At 36.7% G+C, this 20,326-nt stretch overlaps 1 protein-coding gene across 2 annotated transcripts in view; it reads right to left on the reverse strand.

Moving 5' to 3' along the window:
• Positions 1–20,326, reverse strand: part of ELOVL5 (ELOVL fatty acid elongase 5) — a 57,953-nt gene that overhangs the window by 13,862 nt on the left and 23,765 nt on the right. For both annotated transcript variants that reach the window (XM_007436204.4, XM_088137053.1), the window contains exons 2-3: positions 3,940–4,005; positions 1,199–1,386 (exon numbers count right to left, since the gene is read on the reverse strand). In XM_007436204.4, coding sequence (XP_007436266.1) covers positions 1,199–1,386; positions 3,940–3,997 — 246 coding nt within the window. In that variant the 5' untranslated portion in view covers positions 3,998–4,005. The remainder of the gene's footprint in view (positions 1–1,198; positions 1,387–3,939; positions 4,006–20,326) is intronic.

Genomic DNA, 20,326 nt, shown 5'->3' on the forward strand with positions numbered 1-20,326 from the left:
GTTTTCAGCTATTGTTCAAAATCATTAATGCAGACCAAGCTTTCAACAAAGATCATGGAGCTCACAGAATGACTTTGGGCCAGTCAATATTTCTCAATCTAACCTATCTCACAGGCTACTGTGAAAATAAAATTAGAGAGACTCCATTATCTGTCACAAGAGGAAGATTGGGATATAAATCTAAATAACATTGTTATTATTAACAGTATTATTACTGATAGTAGTAGTAATGAATCTGGCTATGCTCTTATTAAAAAAATGAACTGATTTTATCTTTAGAATTCTACCAATAATATGCTTGTATTCCATATTTTTAGCCTGTTTTGATAATAAGATGGGGAATGGATGTATCACATTATATGAGTAGACTTGATTCTACACCATGATCAGCTACTTTGAGCATTTACTTAGAATAGCCTTACTGATTTCAGTAAGGCTCTTCTACAGAGGGTGCACCATTGGAAGACCTGAAAGGCCAGGTTAGGGACAGATAATTATGGAGTCTTATGCAGTCGCTAAGAGTCAACACCAACTTGACAGCACATAATCAATCAATCAATCAATCAATCAATCGATCGATCGATCGATCGATCAATTAATCTTTTAGAGAATCAGCCCAAATTAAACAATAACAGAAAGTTTAACATATCCATATTATTTCTAAAGAGTAGAAACTTTAAAAGTTACACATTTTCAAGCAACATTTTTGTGTTAATTACCTTATTACTTTTTAATGGCTAATTCTCATATTACATAATGGACATAATTTGCTCATTGATTACTGAATATGTGAGTTAACCCCTTTGAAAAATACTGTATTTGAGAAGATATGCAAATCTAATTGCAATACTTAATCCATGAGAGTTCTTTCACAGAAGCAGCATACAACTGCATGTTGCAATTATTAAAATAGGTCTGCCGAAACTTCCTTTCAGTTGTCTTTCTTCCCTATTGCTACAGAGTCATATTAAGATCTAATTTCCTATTTTTCACAATAACCAGCTCACCTATGTTGTCTACCAGGTATAATATGACCCTAACCAAATAAGCTATACATATTTGAAATTATCTTTAGGGAAGTACAAGAGAAAACAGAAGTAGTAAGGAAATAATTGTATCTTGCAGGCTTAAATAAAAGTCATCCTCATATTGCAAGTACTGAGCTCTCAAACAAATGCATAACTTCTTCCTTTCTTACCTCATAAAACATATAGAGGGACAGAAGCGTAACTCCAAGGTTATAGCCCACTAGAATGCCCCTGCCTGAAAATGGCTGTCGGTTCTGCATATACTTTGGTCCTCGCCATACGATTAATAAATATAAGACAGAGAAAATGAAGGTAGGTGTGTAGTTCGTCAAGAGAAACCATCCTTTTACTCTGGGATCTGAAACAGAGCACAAATGTTATTACTATTTGTATTTTGTAGCTGCCAGGATTTAACACTATCAAATAGCTGCCGATTCTAGGTTCCACCCCCTCGCTCCCCCACTTCTTCAGCAAAGCTTTAGCCATAGAAACTGAAGGAATAATAGCTGGTAAATACACTAAAAAAGGTCTATTGTTCTCATTTATGCAACAACATCCCCCCCCCCCATATAAGGAGGTTTGATTTAACTGTGCTGTTGTTAAGGGAAATACAACTAATTATGTCCCCTTTACTTTATAAAATGCTGTTCCCCAAAGCAGCACTTGATATACTACTTTTCATATTTGTTTCTAAAATCCTGATTCAAAGTACTTGCAGTCACCATTACTTTTTATTCTCCATTTTCAATTAACTTTTTTCTCCCATGTCCCATTAATTGCTGTTCTCGCAGTTTTACTGATATGCACAGTTGAGCAGCAGAATAATGAGAATAATGAGCATTAAAGATTATTTTTTTCCAAGTAGCTTTGAATTCTCTTGAGAAGAACTGCTTGAGCCCCTCAGTTCAAAATGGCTGTCCAGGAGTTATAGTTTAAAACTTTTATCCAATCATATTCAAGAATCCTGAGGCTTCATCCAATGAAGACTAAAACATTTTAATTCCCATTCATTTAATGGTACAATTAAGCAAATGGACATATGAAATTATTACTTCTGACACCAGAATTTTGACACTGTTAATTTGAAGGTGGGGAATGCAAATCCCCAAATATTTTTGAGCTACAGCTCCAAGCAGCCCTAAACAGCATGATCAATGGTGAGGCATGTTGGATTTGTAGTTCTCACTCCTGAATTAGTTTAACTGCAATAGCTCTCCAAGTCACAGGCAGAAATCTTCTCTGATCATGGTACTTCATGAAATGCAACAGCCAGGAGCCAAACCTATGACAATCTCAAACCTCTCCCACTAAAAATAATTCAGTGGAATTTTCCAATGGGATTGTACCTCAAAATATTCAACTACAGCTAATCATGGAACAATTTTAATTTGTGCTTTTTCTGCCGCAACTATGAAACTGTCATTATAGCGTGTCAGTGTCATGTTTTTTTTCCCATGAATATGGAATGTGCTTCCCATGCAAATACTTCAGATACCAATGTCAGTATGAAATGGCACTACAGAATTTTAATCTTATACAGTAGTCTGAATGCCTGGAATAAATGTTGTGCCAATTACGCTGAGCCAACTTTGAGTTGGCTGTGGGTACAGAATAAGATTAATAAACATTTGAGGAATTCTATGAAGTATGTTTAACAGGCACCAGCAGATAATTATTTCCCCTACTTGTAGAAGGAAAGAGTCTGAATCACTGTGGAAAGGAATGCTTTGCTGGTCCTCCCTTCCCTATTGCTTTTAAATGGCCCCACCTACTTACACTGATGGCTACAATAGGAAGGAGTTTACAGTCCAACTGAGAGATGCCAGGACTGAGAAAGATGTATGGGGAGCTTATTTTCTTGTGGTTTAGAGATGGCTGTAGGGACAACTATTTCTTTGTAAAGGAGCTGTCAAGTTTATTTCCTTTAAGTCAGTGTTTCTCAACCTTGGCAACTTTAAGATATGTGGACTACAACTCCCAGAATTCCCTAGCATGCTGGCTGGGGAATTCTGGGAGTTGAAGTCCACATATTTTAAAAGTTGCCAAGGTTGAGAAACACTGCTTTAAGCTATAGAGCTGAGGAAGGCTAAACATTTAGTGGAAAATAGCACTCCAGGTAATCATGCTTGAAGCTGTTGCAGTGGAAGCAGGTACAGATAATACTGCATCAGGCCAGGAAGACCCAGGTGGAGTTGATGCAGACAAGGCCAAGGACTGACCAAGATAAGCAGGCTCATCACTGGGCACAGTGTGGGAGGCTGGAAGTGACTCAGTGGATAAGGCCATACAGCATACCTTGTAAGGGTCATGTGGCCAAGTGAGCTCCAGGGGATGAGATCTACCAAAGATGCCACAGTGGCAGGTGATCTGCTGAAAGAGCCTAGTTGTGGAGAGTGGCTGTCAGCTGTGGTGGCTTCCTAGAAAAAGATGGGCTGAGGCAGTAAGCCTTAATGGAAGGAATTCTGAGGCAGAGTTGATCTTAAACCATTTTGGTCAGGTAGCAGATTTGCTCAAAGACAACTACAGGGACCCCCACAGATAAACATGGCAGGCCTAATCCCCTCAGAAGAGAGCTTGGGAAGGAAATTATGTAACTAAACTGCTAATAAACTGTCACCCCACCTGTCTGTGCAGGTTACCATCCGAAGTCAAAACTATGACACTGCTATTGTCCACATTTTCCTTGGAGATAAAGCAGCAGTAGTGTATTCGCCGCAGGATTCTGTGCCAAAAGCAAGCCATCTACTGATTTCCAAATTGTAAGACCAGTTAAGGTCAATCAAAACATCTTTACTGAATTCCAATAAAAGTTGGACAGAAAAATGCACATGTATCCTATTAGAAGTTAGGTAAAACATGTAGGCATTTCACGCTTTCTTACAGCTCAAATCCTTGAAAACGAGCTACATACCTCTTGGTCCAAGCCATACATCCAAGTAGCTATTGATTGTTGTATCCAATGATTCCATTGTGTCACCTAGAAAGAAAGAGAAAAAAAATACTTTGACTTTTCCACAGAAATTCTCTGATCAAGACACAATTGACTATAGCTCTGAATATTTGATGCAGTTTTGTAGGAACTGGCGTGATCTATTTTTGTTTTGTTTTGCCTTTCCTTGTCTTTCTAACACATTTGAGAAGAGTGGGTGTTAGATAACTGTACTTTCTGTACTAACTGTACTTGCTGCATTTCCCATGCCAGTAACACAAAGTTAGGATCTACTCTAGCTAAGCTGTACACTGAATTTATAAAGAATTCTCTTCCAGTCAACTGCCTTAGAAGGTTTAATTAATCTTACTTGCTCAGGGATGGGCAGCCTGGTGATCTCTTGATATTTTATATAATAACAAATAATCCCTGACCATTTACTATGTCTGAAGCTTATGGGAGTCATAGTCCAAAAGATCTGGAGAACATCAGGTTGCCTACCTTTGCAAAGAAAGAGAAAATAATCATCTTAAAGACTTTTAAATGAGTGCTTAACAGTGTGATATATCTCAGCAAAGATATTTTGGAGCATAGTTATTGGGAACTACAGAAAAGCTAGTAAAACTACTGCTTCTGAACACAACATACCTGTACACATTGAATCTTTAAAGCAACAATAGTTGGGGCGAGCCCACTGTTTGGTTATATTGATTATATGGAGTTAGATTATTCTCGGATGCTATTCTATGCTGTTTTAAGTTATTTATGTTTTTAATCACTGGCTGTGTTTTACTTTGTTCCAATTTGTTTTAATTGTTAGTTGCCTAGAGTCATGTATATGAGATAGGTGGCCATACAAATTTATTAAATAAATAAATAAATAAACAAGAAGGAAACGATCTCTACCCTTTTTGAACACTGTGGCACATGACTGACAAGTCAAAGCCTGAAATGAAAGAGGTAGTAATAGCCTGTTTTCTAATTAGTTATAGTTTTGTAGAAAATAATAGCTTAAAACAAAATGTTTTTCCAACTGTCTGCCCTTATCCATTTTATAAATAATTCTGGATCACCTCTGTCTTTCTTTTTTTAGTGAATGAACAGTACACTTCAGTATTTAAATTAATGGAGGGCTGTCATACAAATCTTAGGAGCAGCTTGATCTTCCGGAACTATAACACAGTAGAACAATCTGTGACTTTATATAAAGCTATATCATCACCTAGGGTAGCATAGCTGACCTTGTCAAATTAACTTTAGCTAAGGCTACATCTTCTGACTATGTGAACAAGGAAGGGAGGAAATGCAGTGGTCAAACATGCAACTCTGAAATATCTGATGGTAGGAAAGTTTTGTTGCCTGCTTTTGCATCAGCCTTCCAATCTGGGGGAGTCCACTTCCAAGTACTACCTGGGAAGATTTCTGCTTTGAAAAGATATGATCACACACAAATAATACTGGACTGGATTGAAAATACTTTCCACTAGTGATAAGCCTTCAGATTATCATCAGCCTACAGAGGCAACAGAAATATAATTATAAAGGTGAATTCTTCTCAAGTGTTTTTTTTCTTCCCAAAATTTTCTTTATTATTTCAATTTATATGGCCGCCCATCTCAAGTCATGACTCTGGGTAGCTAACGGTGTTAAAATTATAAAAGCATAAAAACAGAAAAACAAAAAACACACTTTAACAGAAATATTAAATTCTCAAGCTGTAATAAAGTCTAATACTAGTCTTTAAAAAAAAGATGAAGCATTGATATACTACTGTGATTATGTGCCATCAAATGGTTTTTGACTCCTAGTGACCACATAGTACAACACAATTCTGGGAAAGCAATCATTCAAATATATTTAAGGACATTACTGCTGAGTTTGGATGGCTCTTCCCTATTCTTGGCAACCTAAACCCATTCAAAGGGCAAGTAATTTTTCCCAGGCCCCAAACAGGGGAAATGGAGGAAGGATGCTGGTGGTGGCATTTTTTCTTTCCCAGGTATGGAGTTTGGAAGAAGGGATGATATAGCTCCTGGTCCCTTTTTCGCCATCAAAAATATGCTCCTCTGCATTCAGCAATGACTTGGTTTTAATTCTGGAATGGAAAAACTAAAAGAATTTGGTGCACTGGCTGTATAAAATTAACAAGGAGAAAACAAAGATGTTAACAAAGAATATGAAGATGGAAGAACAAAAAGAACTGTCTGTAAAAAATGGGTTTCATTCTGAGAAAAAAGTGAAATATTTGGGTATTACTATAACTAACATGAATTTTATGTTATTTCAAAATAATTATGTTAAAGCATGGAATGAAATTAAGAGGGACCTATTAAGATGAAAAAATTACAATTTATCATCGTTGGGAAGAATTTCTGTGGCAAAAATGTGTTACATAGAATGTTGTTTTTATTTCAGAAATTACCTGTTTTAAGAAATGATGCAGCATTTAAACAGTGGCAAAAAGACATATCTAGATTTATTTGGCAGGTGAAGAAACTAAGAATTAAATGTAAGATTCTCCAAGATGCAAAAGAAAGAAGAAGACTGGGATGTACTTTAAACTGTATTTCGCTGCCTGCTGTTTGGTTTGGATGAAGGAATAGCTGTTGTTAAGAAACAAGAGACTCAGAATTAGAAGAACACAGTCTAAGGTTTGGGTGGCATGGCTTTTTATGGTTAACGTAAATGTAGATTTAAAAAATCATTATATTAGGAATGCCATATTACAAATAAAGAGTAGATATAAATCCAAGCTATGCCTGAAAATCCTTTTGTTGGCCTTAGCCCAAGAAGCATTTTATAGAAAAGAAAGAGTGGGCAGAGAAAAATGGTTAACATACCAAGATTTGTTAGTACAGGAAAATGGAGAACTGAAGATGAAATCAAGAGACCAATTAACTGCAGAGGGATTTAATTTTCAATGGTTTTAATATATACAACTAAAGATTTAATATAGATAAAGTACCAGGAACAGAGTATCATAAACAGAATTTGAAAATGAGTTATGTACAAATGATGAACATGTGATTGCTAAAGTGCGCAAACTTTTGCTAAGATTTGAAATGGAAGAAAAGCAAGTTAAAGAATGCATGATAAAGTGGGCTAAGAACTTTGGTTATAATATTCAAATGGGAGAGAATGTGATTAAAAGGTTTGAAATTCACATTGTCTTACAATTTAAAAGAGAACCTTTATAAAATGATGTACCATTGGTATATGACACCAGAGAAATTGTCTAAGATGTATAAAGGTACTTTTAATTACTGATGGAAGTGTGAAAAACATGAAAGGACATTTTATTATGCATGGTGGACTTGTGAAAAAGCAAAAAAACACTGGAAACAAGAACATATGGTGATGCAGAGAGTTTTAAAAATTGATCTTCAGATGAAACCAGAACTTTTCTTACTAGGAATTACTGACAGTCAGCTAGAAAAGATTCATAGACAATTGGTTTTATATATGCTAACTGCAGCAAGGCTATAAGAATACAGAAATACCTATAATGGAGGAACGCATCGTGAAGATAACAGCTTGCAGAAATGGCTAAATTGACTTGTTTGATTAAGGAGGGAACAACAATTACTTTTATAAAAGATTGGAAACCCTTTATGGACTTTTTGCTGAAAATGGATAAAAATGAACTGTCGATCTCTGGATTTACTGATTAAAAAGGGATGTACTGAGATGGGCGGTGACAAATTTGAAATATAAATAAATAAATAAAAATGCATATGGGAAGAAGGAAATTATGCTATGTAATTTCAGAGGGCCGAAACAACATTACCTATATTTGTAACTGCTGCAAAGAAGATCAGAAATTGCTTCTTTAAATATTTCTTTTTTCTTTTCTCCTTCTCTTTTCTTGATCTATACTGTACGGTTGTTCATTTTTTCTTCTATCTTTCCTATTTTTCTTTTTATATCTTTTTTTCTATTCTCTTTTATTTTTTTGTAGCTTTCAACTTTGTAAATATATACCTTTAATTCTCCTTTCTCACAAGCTCAGTAATTATATTAATATTATTCTTGGACATGTTGGCTGTGTTTGTATCACCAACAGAACCACTAGCAATCTAACTGTATTTTAGCTTAATACATTTTGAGAACTCGTCTCATACAATTGGGTTATGTTCAACATGTTCAGCAAACCCAGAAAATCAGGTTGAGTAAACAATAATTAACTATGATTTAGTGTGTCATGCAAACACAGCCACTGAATGCTTTTCAATGGAGAAGGGGGTGCTTAAGCAGTCTCTGATCGCTTCCTTAATTAATTAATTAATTAATTAAGCTTACATTTGCTTGGACATAATAGAGGTCTGTCTCAGTGAGTGGCAGCCCCAGCCAATCCAATTTGGGCTCAAATAGTTAGTATGATTGGGCCCGATTAGTATTTGGTCAGGAGACTGCCAGGTAATAATAGGGCTGTAACTTAGATTGGGAAGACAAAAAAAGAAAAGAAAGAAAATCTGAAAGAAGGCAGTGTCAAACTGCTTTGATAATGTTGCATGGAATTACATGGACATCATGGAGTCACCAATCAATGAACCTTATTCGAAGAGACATTACTTTTAATAGAGATCTACTGCATATATATTTACAAAGCAAGCTGAATTTAAATGACTTCCTTTAAGGTACTTCCAAAGTCGATATTTGATATACATACAGTTTATGTATGTCACTAGAAATACCTTTAAAAAGAAATATATTCACTATCTCTCCATTAAAATACATGAAACGCTTCAAAATAAAGTAGTTGAAATTAGCAAGAAACTTAAACATAAAGCACATGAAATCCAAAAAGAACTGATTTTAAAAAACACCCTGGACATTGGACTTAAAAGGATTCCTTTAAGAGAGAAATACCTGAAAATCTTACATCAAATATATACAGGACACCCCCATTATTAATGAGAAAATAAGATATTTGCACATCCTTTTGAGATGAGCATCATAAAAATGCCTAACCTCCATAAAGGCTAAAGAACTCACAGAGTATCCAAGATGCTCTAATTTGTATAAAAAAATGGTTAATGAAGAGGAGACATTTTACATTTAAGTGTCCACATACAGAGCTTCTGACTTTTGTTTTATAACAGAAATTAGTATTCCAGTCCAGCTCAAGCCAAATAAGATTTGGGACAGGATTCCTAGTTTAAATAATTGGAGCTGTGAAGGGTATGTAGGATGCATGCTCATGCTTGAATATAGAATGAATTTACTAGCATAAGCTCGTGTAGTATGTCACAGACTGGGTTTGCAAGACACCATGAATCACAGATTAGCCAACCACATTTTAGCCTAGCAAGTTATGTGAACCTTGCCCATTTGGTTAGCTTCTGGGTCAGGGTGTAGTTGAGCTATGTAAACTATGTTTAATAAACTATAAGTAAGGATAGTGGGAAATCCAGTCTGGTGTAGTGGTTAAAGGTGCTGGATTGGAAACTGGGAGACCCTGAGTTCTAGCCCTGTGTTAGGCACAAAGCCAGCTGGGTGACCTTGGGCCAGTCACTCGCTCTTAGCCCTAGGAAGCAGGCAAGGGCACTTCTGAAAAACTTTGCCAAGAAAACTGCAGAGATTTGTCCAGGCAGTTGCCAGGAATCAAGACTGACTCAAAGGCACACACACAACAAAGCACATTGTGCTAACAGAGCTGTAATAAAGGCTGTACTGAAAATAAATAGATACCAGGAATAAATGATATATCTGTTTCCTGCTGAAATGGGATACTTAGAGATACGGTATATTCCCAAGTGAGTCATCATGTTGCTACCTAACCCTTCATGTGGTTATTTGCATGAGCAACTCTGGATCAGAACAGCCACTGATTTTGCTGCATAACACTGTCATTGACCGAGCCAGAATAGTCTTAGGCATACATTTCTATAAGCGCTTCAGTATTTATCCAATGTCAAGTTTGTATTTAAAACCCTTCTGTTGAATCGCTTTTAGCAACCGAAGCATACAAAAGAAAGCAAAAGCAAAGACTAAGTTGCTATTCAATGTCCTTCACAAATTTTAAGAAAAAAGCATTCCCTAAGAGTCATACTGAAGTTTTTCTGACAAGGGTCGTTGTTCATGTAATACAATCTTTGTAGCAACAGTTTCATGCAATGGGACTAGAAAATAAAAATTACAAAAGAACAAGTCCACTGTGAATATGAAGACTCTAAAGAGACACAAGGAAACCTTTCCGATTTTTTAGTGCCACACATTTGAATTCTTGTTGTTTTAATCAACCTTTGTTCCCCAAAATCACAAGAAAGGAGAAAAAAAATCATGTTCTTCTTCTATTACAAAACAAAAGTTTTGTTTCCGCAAAACTGCTCAAATTACTTCAAAATACCTTCCAAAAGAAAAGCAGGCTTGGGAGGAGGGGGAAAAGAAAGCAGTAAAAAGGGATTGCTGCCACTCAAGATAATTAGACCTCTTTGGTTTAATGATTTGTTATTCAGATCATGAAAGCTTCCATCTACATACTTGGGAGTAGATGGTAACACATACTCTCTGTTCATAGCTTGACTTGACCTTGTGCAGGGCAACTTATTCAGGAGTGGTCACACAATCAAAACAAGAAAAGAGTAAGTAAACACACACACACACACCAGCAATAAGGCCTAAGATATTAAGGATGCATGGCTGCTTCAAAGGCTGCCCCTCATCCTCTGCATGTGTGTGGGTGACCCTATTTCAGCTGGAACCACTAGTAAACCAAAGCTACTCTTCATGCACACATATGTGTAGACGGTAAAGAGCAGCCTTTGAAACAGCCATACAGGCCTTCCAAAGGATGTGGCAACTTTAAGACTTCAAGGAGAGGTGCTTTGTGTGCACTATCAGACTTTCTGAAGCACTTTCAGTGCCAAGTCCACACATTCATACAGAGGTTTGCTCTAATCAGATATGGTATGGAACCTGATTCTGAAGCCCAAAGGGGCAGTAGATACATGATGTCCTCCTCTGCAGTCCTTCTCTGCTATATTTCCAACCAGACATGGCTACTGGATTTGAGCCCAAATATAGAAAAAAACATCTGCTGTGATGGATCAAAGTGTTCTGGATACATTGAACTTTGCCCCCTTATTTTGCCCCCTGCTGTGACTTAAGGCCAAATTAAATATTTTGGGGTGAACTGTAGGCTACTGTGGATGGAGCAAGCACACAAAACAGTTGGGGACAGGATTTGTTTTCTTTTTCCCCCCCAGGAGAAACCACTTTAGGCATTTTTTAGAACTTAGACTATTGGCTTCAAGACAGTAGGATAATATGCTGCTAATTTTGGGCAGTAATGGCCAAAGGAGACCTGAAGGCCACAAGGGAGAGGTTCGGGGCCACATGCTATGTTGAAGCTACAATTCACTCACTCCTTTCCAGATCTGCATTTAAAAACATGGGAGGCTTGAGCACAAGTCCAAAGAAAACAACCAATAAAACCTGTTTATAGGAAGTACCACATTTGCTAAATATCAGAGTTATGAGGAGGATGACAAAGGGGAAAGCAACACTTCCTACATGCAAGACTACCTTCCATGCTAATGATGAACCCCCTCTAAAAAGGTGAGGCACGTAGCTTGTTTTATTCTGCTGTAAAAGCTAGAATTCTGCTTCTATTGGAAAAAGGCCAGCTGATGCTTTGCTGCAGGCAGATGTAATTTTGCCTCCCTCAGTTTCAGCTGTGTTTCTATCTTCTCCACAGGAAGGCATTGCCATTTCTCTGCACTCAGAACCTCCATCCCTTTTTATACTCAATTTAAAATCACAAACAGGACAGCTTTAACTGAGGCAAGAGAGCCAACCAACTGGAGCTGGTTGAAACAGGGTGCCTCCTACTGCTTGTGATCAAGCCTCACGCTCCAGATTCATTGCATGAAGGGGTTTTTTTTGGTCCATAGATGATCACAGAATAGGCTTTATGGTCAAGAATGATTCTTCAGTTCACCAGACAAAACTTCTACTCTTCAGTTAGCTCTGGGGCTCTACTTGCACACACAGTCAGGAAGCAGTTGAGCCAGTTGCTAGGCTGTTAAAAATCACACATTACCATGCGCAAAACACTCAATGCTCAGTCAACACCCACTTACAATTCTCCTCTTGCCTCCCACCCACTCTAAATGTCAGATACTGTGAAACCCTTGGGGGAAGCCAGGTTTTAAAATCAATCATTTTAAAACACAGTCACTAATAACATAGGGAGAAATGCATCTCCTCTCATGAAATTTAGCAGTTCCCACCTGAAATCTTGTGAGATTATGGGCAACAAAGTCAATCTTGCTAATTTTAGTGACCTCACAAGATTTTACCCATTCAGCTTTTTTCCCTTTTGAACAGACAAGGGGCCACTTGAAGTGCTTTTGTGGACAACCAATGGTCCCCAGATAGCAGGTTAGGAATCACTGGATTACTGTACCTTCAGTCGGTTACTCCTGTGCTAGTCATTTCACAGTTGGACTACTGCAATGCACTCTACATGGGGCTGCCCTTGGAAATTATCCAGAAGCTACAGCTGGTTCAAAATGCAGCAGCACAAGCAGTAACAGGCACTTCTCGTCATGCCCATGTATCATCATAGATGTGTGAGCTGCACTGGTTACCAGTTGGCTTCCAGGTGCTATTCAAGGTGCTGGTCATTACCTATAAAGCCCTCCATAGTATAGGGTCTGGTTAGTTGAGGGACCACCTGTCTCCAGTTGTTTCCACCCATCCAGTATGTTCAGGCAGAGTGGTGTGCTCCAAATCCCATCAATTAAATGTTGTCATCTTATGGGACTGAGGAAGCATGCCTTCTCTGTCGCAGCCCCTGTCCTCTGGAACAGCATCCCCCTGGAGATATGCATGGCTCCCACTGTCCTTGTTTCCAAGTCTCGTAAGACCTGGCTCTGTTCTCAGGTTTGGGGTTAGGCTGTCTGTTGATTTTGTTCTTGAATGCTGAGAGTGTTGTATTGGTCCAGGCAGTATTTTTAAGATACATATTGGACTTCTTGGAATTGGGTGGCCTTAACAAAATCCAATAAAATAAATAAATAACCAGTCACACACACGGACTCTACAGAATTTTCTTTCCTATGGCTTGCCTGCTTCATTGATGTGCTTCCTGATTTTTCTTTCATCTAATACATCATTTTATTATTTTTATTTCTAATTTTAGACATTTATTTTCAATGTTAAAAATATTATAAACAAATACAATCAACATCATGTGTACAGTAAGTCATGCTCAAACCCTGAACGAACACAGAGTAATTCTATAAAGTAGTTTAAAATCCATAACTATAACAAAAGAAAAAAAAATTAAGTACACTATATAAAACTATATAAAAATTACTAATAATTACACAATTAACACTAATATGCCTCTTATCCATGATTATCCCAACTAATCAGCCAATAAATTACTATGGATCATGGATCATTGGGGGTTCAATATTCTCAACTTCACTATTAATAAACATCAAATATATTGATCATATTAAAGAAACATCCTAAAATTAGTATTTCTACTTATCCTCATCTGATTAGTTAAACGGTCAGGCAAAACCAGATTCCATACCTTCCTATACCACTGATTAAGTATCCTGCTTCATTCTTCCATGAATGAGCTATAACTCAGCAGATAGCTGTCAGGAGAAAAGTCAGTAACTGTTTATCTGATGCTTCTATATATAAGTCACCAGAAACTGATAATAAGGCCAATAAGGGATTTGGCATTATCTTTTTTTGAATAATCTTATGGCACACCTGGAAAATTACATCCAAAACTTTTTAATTGTTGTACACTGCCACCACATATGTATTGATCTGTCCACCAGTTTAACTCCATCATAAATTACTATTCCTATTATAGATATACTCCATTCTAATGGGGGATAAATGCCACTTAAGAATTACTTTATGGCAGACATAGATTTGAGGGCCTATAACCTATGCCATGCTTTATTATCAATAGATTTTCCAATACAGTATCATTCTCCCAGATCTTCTTTAAATGCAGTAAAGTCCTAGTTTATATGTTTAAAGGTCTTTGAGGTCAGATCTTTTGCATTCTCTTCCTACTGTAACATTAATTTCTCTAGGACTGTTAACAGGCTGTTTACTTGTGATTTGACACTGGGGTTAGAAATAGAATTGTAATGAACTTTCACCAGATTTTAATTAACTGCTCCCCTGTTTTAGGTTGACGTTTACTACATAAATCTCTTAATCTAATAAAAGCATATTCTAGTTCAGTCCTTAAACTGAATAGGATGGGAGGGAGGAAGGGAGGGAGGGAGGGAAGGAGGTTGGTTGGTTGGTTTATAAATAGAAGAAATCAGTGAGAAGTGATTTCAGCATCTAATAAATCATTTAATGTCACTGGATGAATAATCAGTAATGGAAACCAGCTTTTCTACTTCCCTCAACGGCCCCACTCTCCCAAAATCATCAAACTATCAAAACGAAGTCAGCATTTATCATACCCTCCAATCCTTATCTTACTTTTCAATCTCTTGTAGGGCAATGCTTTCTATGTGATAGAGATCTGAGGCCTAACAGAGTTGTCAGCTACCAATATTTATTTCACCCATGCTAAAATGGATCAACAAGATAATGGAAACAAAATGGCAAAGCAGAACAAGTCTCTAGCATTTTTCAAAGCAGAGATGTCAAGGTCTAATTTCAAGAGCATTGCTACAAAATTAAAAGGTTTTTTTTTTTTTGGCTTAAAGATTAAGAAAGAAGGCAGAATTGAGCAACTGATTTCTTTTTGAGGTTTTTCGTTTCTTCCACCATTGGCTCAAGCATCAATTTTAAGGAAAAGTTATTTATTCTTGACATTCCAGATTCTTTTATGTGGCTGGTGGGTATGGAAAAAGGCATCATCCAGCATTTCTAGAGGGCATCAGGTTGGAGAAACACTCAATAAGGAATCAGATATAAGCCCTTCATGTATGTTTTTGAGACCACAGGAAGTTATAAGAAAGGCTCTCCCTCCCTACATTTTCACATGATGAATTGGCTTTCCAGAGAACTGCTACATGATAAAGAAAGATAGCTGATGTCTTAAGAATTGTTTAGTGTTCAGGATGAGGCCGCTGGAATGAAGGGAGAGAAAAAGAAGAAACTTTATTTGGCAATGGCCAGCATATTCTACAGTTCAACAGAACAATCAGAGAAATATAAATAAAATATGACTAAGGTCTACATAACTAAGCTGAATGATTGGGCCTTTAATTCTATAAAAGCCTATTAATCTATAAAAATGAACAGAGCCTAAAATCTATTAAAACTGAACCATGAGAATAAATCTGTAAGTCTATAACAGCAAAAAGGTTCAATTATTCTAATATATTGGGAGTAATATTTATACTATATTTGTAAAATCTACACAAATGATATGAACATAACTATAAACCACAGATTATACACTGTTAGACTAAGTCTAGCAGTTATCCCCTTTCAAAATCTTCAGGCAATATAGCAGTATATAATTAGCAACATTCAAAGTATCATTTCCATTGGGCAAAAGATACCAGAGATAAAATGAATCTGAATGGCCTGGGTGATTTACTAATAATAGTAGAAGATAGCATCCATGCAGCAGAGAAAAAAAATGAGCAGTTTCAACCTGACCAATTCCACATGGACAAACCTGTTCATTATGAGGGACTTTCTTATCCTTCCCTTCCAAACAGCAGTAGCCAGAACACTGAATCATGCTAATGTCATAGTCTGTCCCTATTTGGATATTTCAATTTGTCTCAAATATCCGCCTGGGCCATGATTCAGGGGGTATGCTCCAAAATAAACCTCTGCAGGCTAACAAAATGAATCTCAACCCATATACATTTATGTCATGTAAAGTAATTAACTTATAACTTAACTCACAGTATTTGAAACTAATTCTTTTTGCTTTGCTAAAATAACTATTAAAAAGGGGAAAAATGCATTCACCAGCTAGAGGTTATCTAGAGCAAATGAAGAATATGCTTTTTTTTTTTTTTACTTAAATGCAAAAAGTATGAAGTCTTGGTAAATATCTCTTCTAAAACTATTGAAAGCGTCAAATGAAAACTCATGAAGTGTAAATTCTTTCTTGTTGCTAAACTTTTCAATCCTAATAAGCCCCAAAGTTTTTTCTTTTAAGTTGACATCAATAACCTTCTTTACAGCTTCAAGGAAATAACATCTGATGTGATCATAATAATTTTAGCAATATTATAATCTCTTAGCAATATTATAATATTATAATAAAGTAGATCCAAGTTGATTTTTAGTGCATCCCACTCATCTGACTTCTTTATCTGGATTTTTTTCTTTTCTTCCATTATACCTTGCAGGTCTTCTCTATATAATTAAGATAAAATCAATGCGATTGGCACCCGTTAACAGTCTCAACCAGAGAACAAATGATGAAGGTATTACTTGCATCGTGGCATGGCTTCACGAGGAACTGCCAGCCACCAAGATTGTACAAATACAGTTCAGAACAGAGCAATGTGGAGGTCTAAGCATTTGTATTACCAAATGAAGTTCTAAAGAGGAAGTGCTCTGGGGAAAGCTTAAGAAAATGGACATGCTCAGACCTGATCTTAAGTCAAGTCAGACAGATGCTTTAACTGTCTCAAATGATTTGTTTATGTTTCTAATGAAACACTAAGAAAGGAAAAGTTAAGCAAGGTTTTTATTCCAGGTTTGGGGCAACTTAAGGGAATGAGATTGCTAACACCTCAGAAGGCAGGCTCAAGGTTCAAAAACAGCATGACAGCTTTGAACATTGGGCCTTATTCAAAAAAAAGGCTGTGTATTGGTGAGAAATGTACAGTTCTGTATTTAGGTAGGAAATACTAGATACCCAGGTACAAGACAGACAGTACCAGGCTTTTATTAAGTGATATGCAGGTACCTGGCTTTATTAAATGATTTGCAGCTATACTCACTATATGGATCTTTTACTAGTTTTTTTTTTAATGTTTAGTTGATTTAATCACTCTCACATATGTAGGGTCTTTTTTTTCTTTCACTATATAATCACTATTCAGTCTAGGCCCTTTTCTTTTGTATTTCACTATTTTAACAAATAGAATTAATTAATTAAAAAAACATTCTGCTGTAACTGCCAAAAGAGCTAATGCAAGCTGGGGCTGAATCAACAGAGGTACAGTGTCAAGATCATGGGAAGTTATGGTTCTCCTCTATGCTGTACTGATGGAATACTGTGTCCAGTTTTGGTTATCACAATACAAAAAGGATGCCGAGGGACTAGACACAGTGCAGAGAAGAGTAACAAAGATGCTGGTGGCTCGGAGACTAAAGACTATGAAGAGCAGTTAGAGGAACAAGGTATGCTTAGCCTAAAGAAGAGAAGGCCAAGGAGAGACATGATATTAGCCATCAAATACTTGAAAGGCTATCATAGGAAAGAGGGTGTGGATTTTTTCACTAAGGCTCCCAAGGGCAGGACAAGGATCAATGGGTTTCTCTGGCTTACGCTCAAACTGTGAGAGCTCAGGGATATAAGTCTATCAAGTGATGGGAACTGCAATTACTGTTTTGTATCATAATTTCTGGATCAATTTTAACCTCATGGTCATGTTCAATTAACTGCAAACCTCGTGCAAGCCAACTGCTAGTAGACCTCTCTATTTACACTGCAGTTTCAGAGATAAGTGCAATGTACACTGATAAACAGTATAACATAAATAGGGCATCTACTGAAAACAATATCCCTCCATGTCTAATTTTTCTCCTTTATAAATCAATATCTGCTAATGATTTTGGATGAGGAAGCACATTAATCGATGTGCTTTTCCAAAATTAAGGTAAGGGGTGTTAAGTTTTTTGATGGAAGTGTTAAAAAATGAATACAGAATAAATTTGACAAATAAATAAGATTTTACTTTCATAAAATTGTTTATAATAATGAGCATAAAAATGGTAAAACTGGACCATTTATGACACCTACACTGCAATCCCTATGCATATTTACTTAGAGGTAAAACCTACCATCTAGTGAAGCTTATTTCCAAGTAAAAACACAGAAAGTGCTTCAAAGTATAAAATGTCTTGTAAGGCAGTCCTATACACTTTTACTCAATTTCATTGAGTTTAATAGTCTTTATTCTAGATAAGTGTATAGACTTGTCTTATTATAAGGAAAAGGATAGTCTTAAATCCAAGCCTCAAGTCTCTAGAATACTTGCACACTAAATATTACCATGCATTACAGAGAAAATGAGAAATAGAAATGTCTGCACATGACAGTAATCAAGTAAGATATACCACATCCCAATTTATCACATTATTTTCCCTACTATGGTCGCTTGCTTCCCCATGGCTCAGTCTTCTAGCATTCCAGCAATTAGCTTCATGAGACAGTTATAATAGACAACAATTATTCCATTCCAGGTTAACTGAATGGGAAAATTATAACAGGCAACATTTCCTCAATTTAAAAAAAAAAAACAAGCAAACACAGAGACACCTTTGACTTGGACTTGACTATGGCTAACTGGCATATAACATGTTGCCAGAGGAAAAGCAGTTCCAATACTGCTATAAAAATATGAACATTTTAGCAAACTGGCTCCCTCAACTCCTAAAAAAGGATCGGCAATTCCTGCAGCATGATTACCTGCTTACATGACCCATGATTTTCCCCCTGTGGTTTCTTGTCTAAGCCATAAACTGTGGCTCACCACTAGCTGGTTATCACAACATTCTAAGCCAAAACCAAACAAACCACATTGTAGCTTAGTATTAGACCTGTGTGAAATGGCTCTGATTTGCTCATAGTCTCCTCGATCACTTGCAGAGGCTAGAAGAGATTTCTGGAGGTGTATATAACACTCCTCCAAAGCTTTTAGTAGATGACTAGAAGCACCTACACAAGAACATACACAAAACCTTGTCTGATTGTTTTACATTGGAGGAGGCTATAAAGATAGGCAAAGTGAAGTAGCCTGGTTTTTTAATACAATACAAGGACTCAACAATGTCCTAGAGTAAGGCAGCAAACCAGTTGAAATTTCAAGGTAAGCAAAAGCAGGCAGCAGTCTTTATACAGCTGAAATCTCCCTAACTTTGGGTGTCATCTGAGGTATTACTACAAACATATTAAAAGAGCAGAATGAGTTTTCTTAGGATAATACTTTGCCCTGAAAACAGATCAGCACTAAAGCTCTCCATTAAGGTGCTACCGTTTTTTCAAGGTCAACAATGTGGTTCATAATCATCAATCTCCAAGACACTTCTTAGAGGATAGGTCAAAGTTCCCATTTCTGTGGATCTGCCTTCAAGAGTCTGAGGTAGAGAAAAAAAAGATGGAAAATTGAGCCTGCTATCCCAAGAGTACTACTTTTTAACCTTGCTAGGCTTTAAACTGCATTTTTGAAAAAGCAGAAACTAGTGGAGGGTGAAATCATTAGGGGGAATCTGTCATAAGCAACAAAATTTTCTTAATGCCTAGGAAAAACAGAAGCATACCTGAAGAGAAGCATAGCAGGAACTGTGCTGTTCATCAACAGAAACCACCACTTTTGAGCAAAGCTATTATATCATTCTGTTAGCAGAAATGAAGCAGAAATCTATCAATCAGGTCTGTCTTTCATGAATATTTAACATGAAATAAAGCTATGTTCCCCCTTCAAGTCCTGCTGTGCTGCCTCTTCATGATGGTGGGGATATTCCTGGATGAAGAACGCTGAGAGTGAATGCTGAGTATGTGAAGGTCATCTAAACACAACACACACCTACATTAGGCAACAGCAAACAGAAAATCATAAAGGTGGATGATCACTTTAGTGGCAAAGGCAAAGAGATAATTTCATACTGTGCAAAAGGCAATGGTAAACCACTCCTGTATCTCACCAAGAAAAACACATGGATAGGTAAGATAAGGTTACTGATGACAGAGTGCTGGATGGCGGTCCCCTGGGGTCAGATGACAATATGCTACTGAGGAAGAACAGAGGATCTTTTGCAATACAATGCAATATTACCATTTCAAATCAGAAATGACAACTAGATTGCTATTATGAAAGTGCCTAGACGTTTAATTTGGGGATCATGGTAACAAAATAATTGTGAGAAACCACAAGACAACTACTACTATAAACTCAGCAATGCACAAAGTGACCCAAATGGCATTCAAGTATAATTGTGGATCAGAAAAACCTGTCATTATCACTGTATGCCAGTGACTTCTCAGGATTTCTCTGAGGATGCCTTAGAAACAGATACTTCATAAACTAGTAACTACTTTTGACTGACTCAGATATCAAAACTTTCAAAAAAGAAACAACTTTACGATGTTCAATAATGGAATAACTTGCCTCAGGAGATTCCAACTCTCTTGAGGTTTTTACAAAGAGTCTGATGCCTACTTATCAAA

The sequence above is a fragment of the Python bivittatus genome, unplaced genomic scaffold, assembly GCF_059951505.1.
Source record: "Python bivittatus isolate LINGU-HERP-01145 unplaced genomic scaffold, Pbiv_v1 ctg000020_np1212, whole genome shotgun sequence".
Classification (NCBI taxonomy): domain Eukaryota; kingdom Metazoa; phylum Chordata; class Lepidosauria; order Squamata; family Pythonidae; genus Python; species Python bivittatus.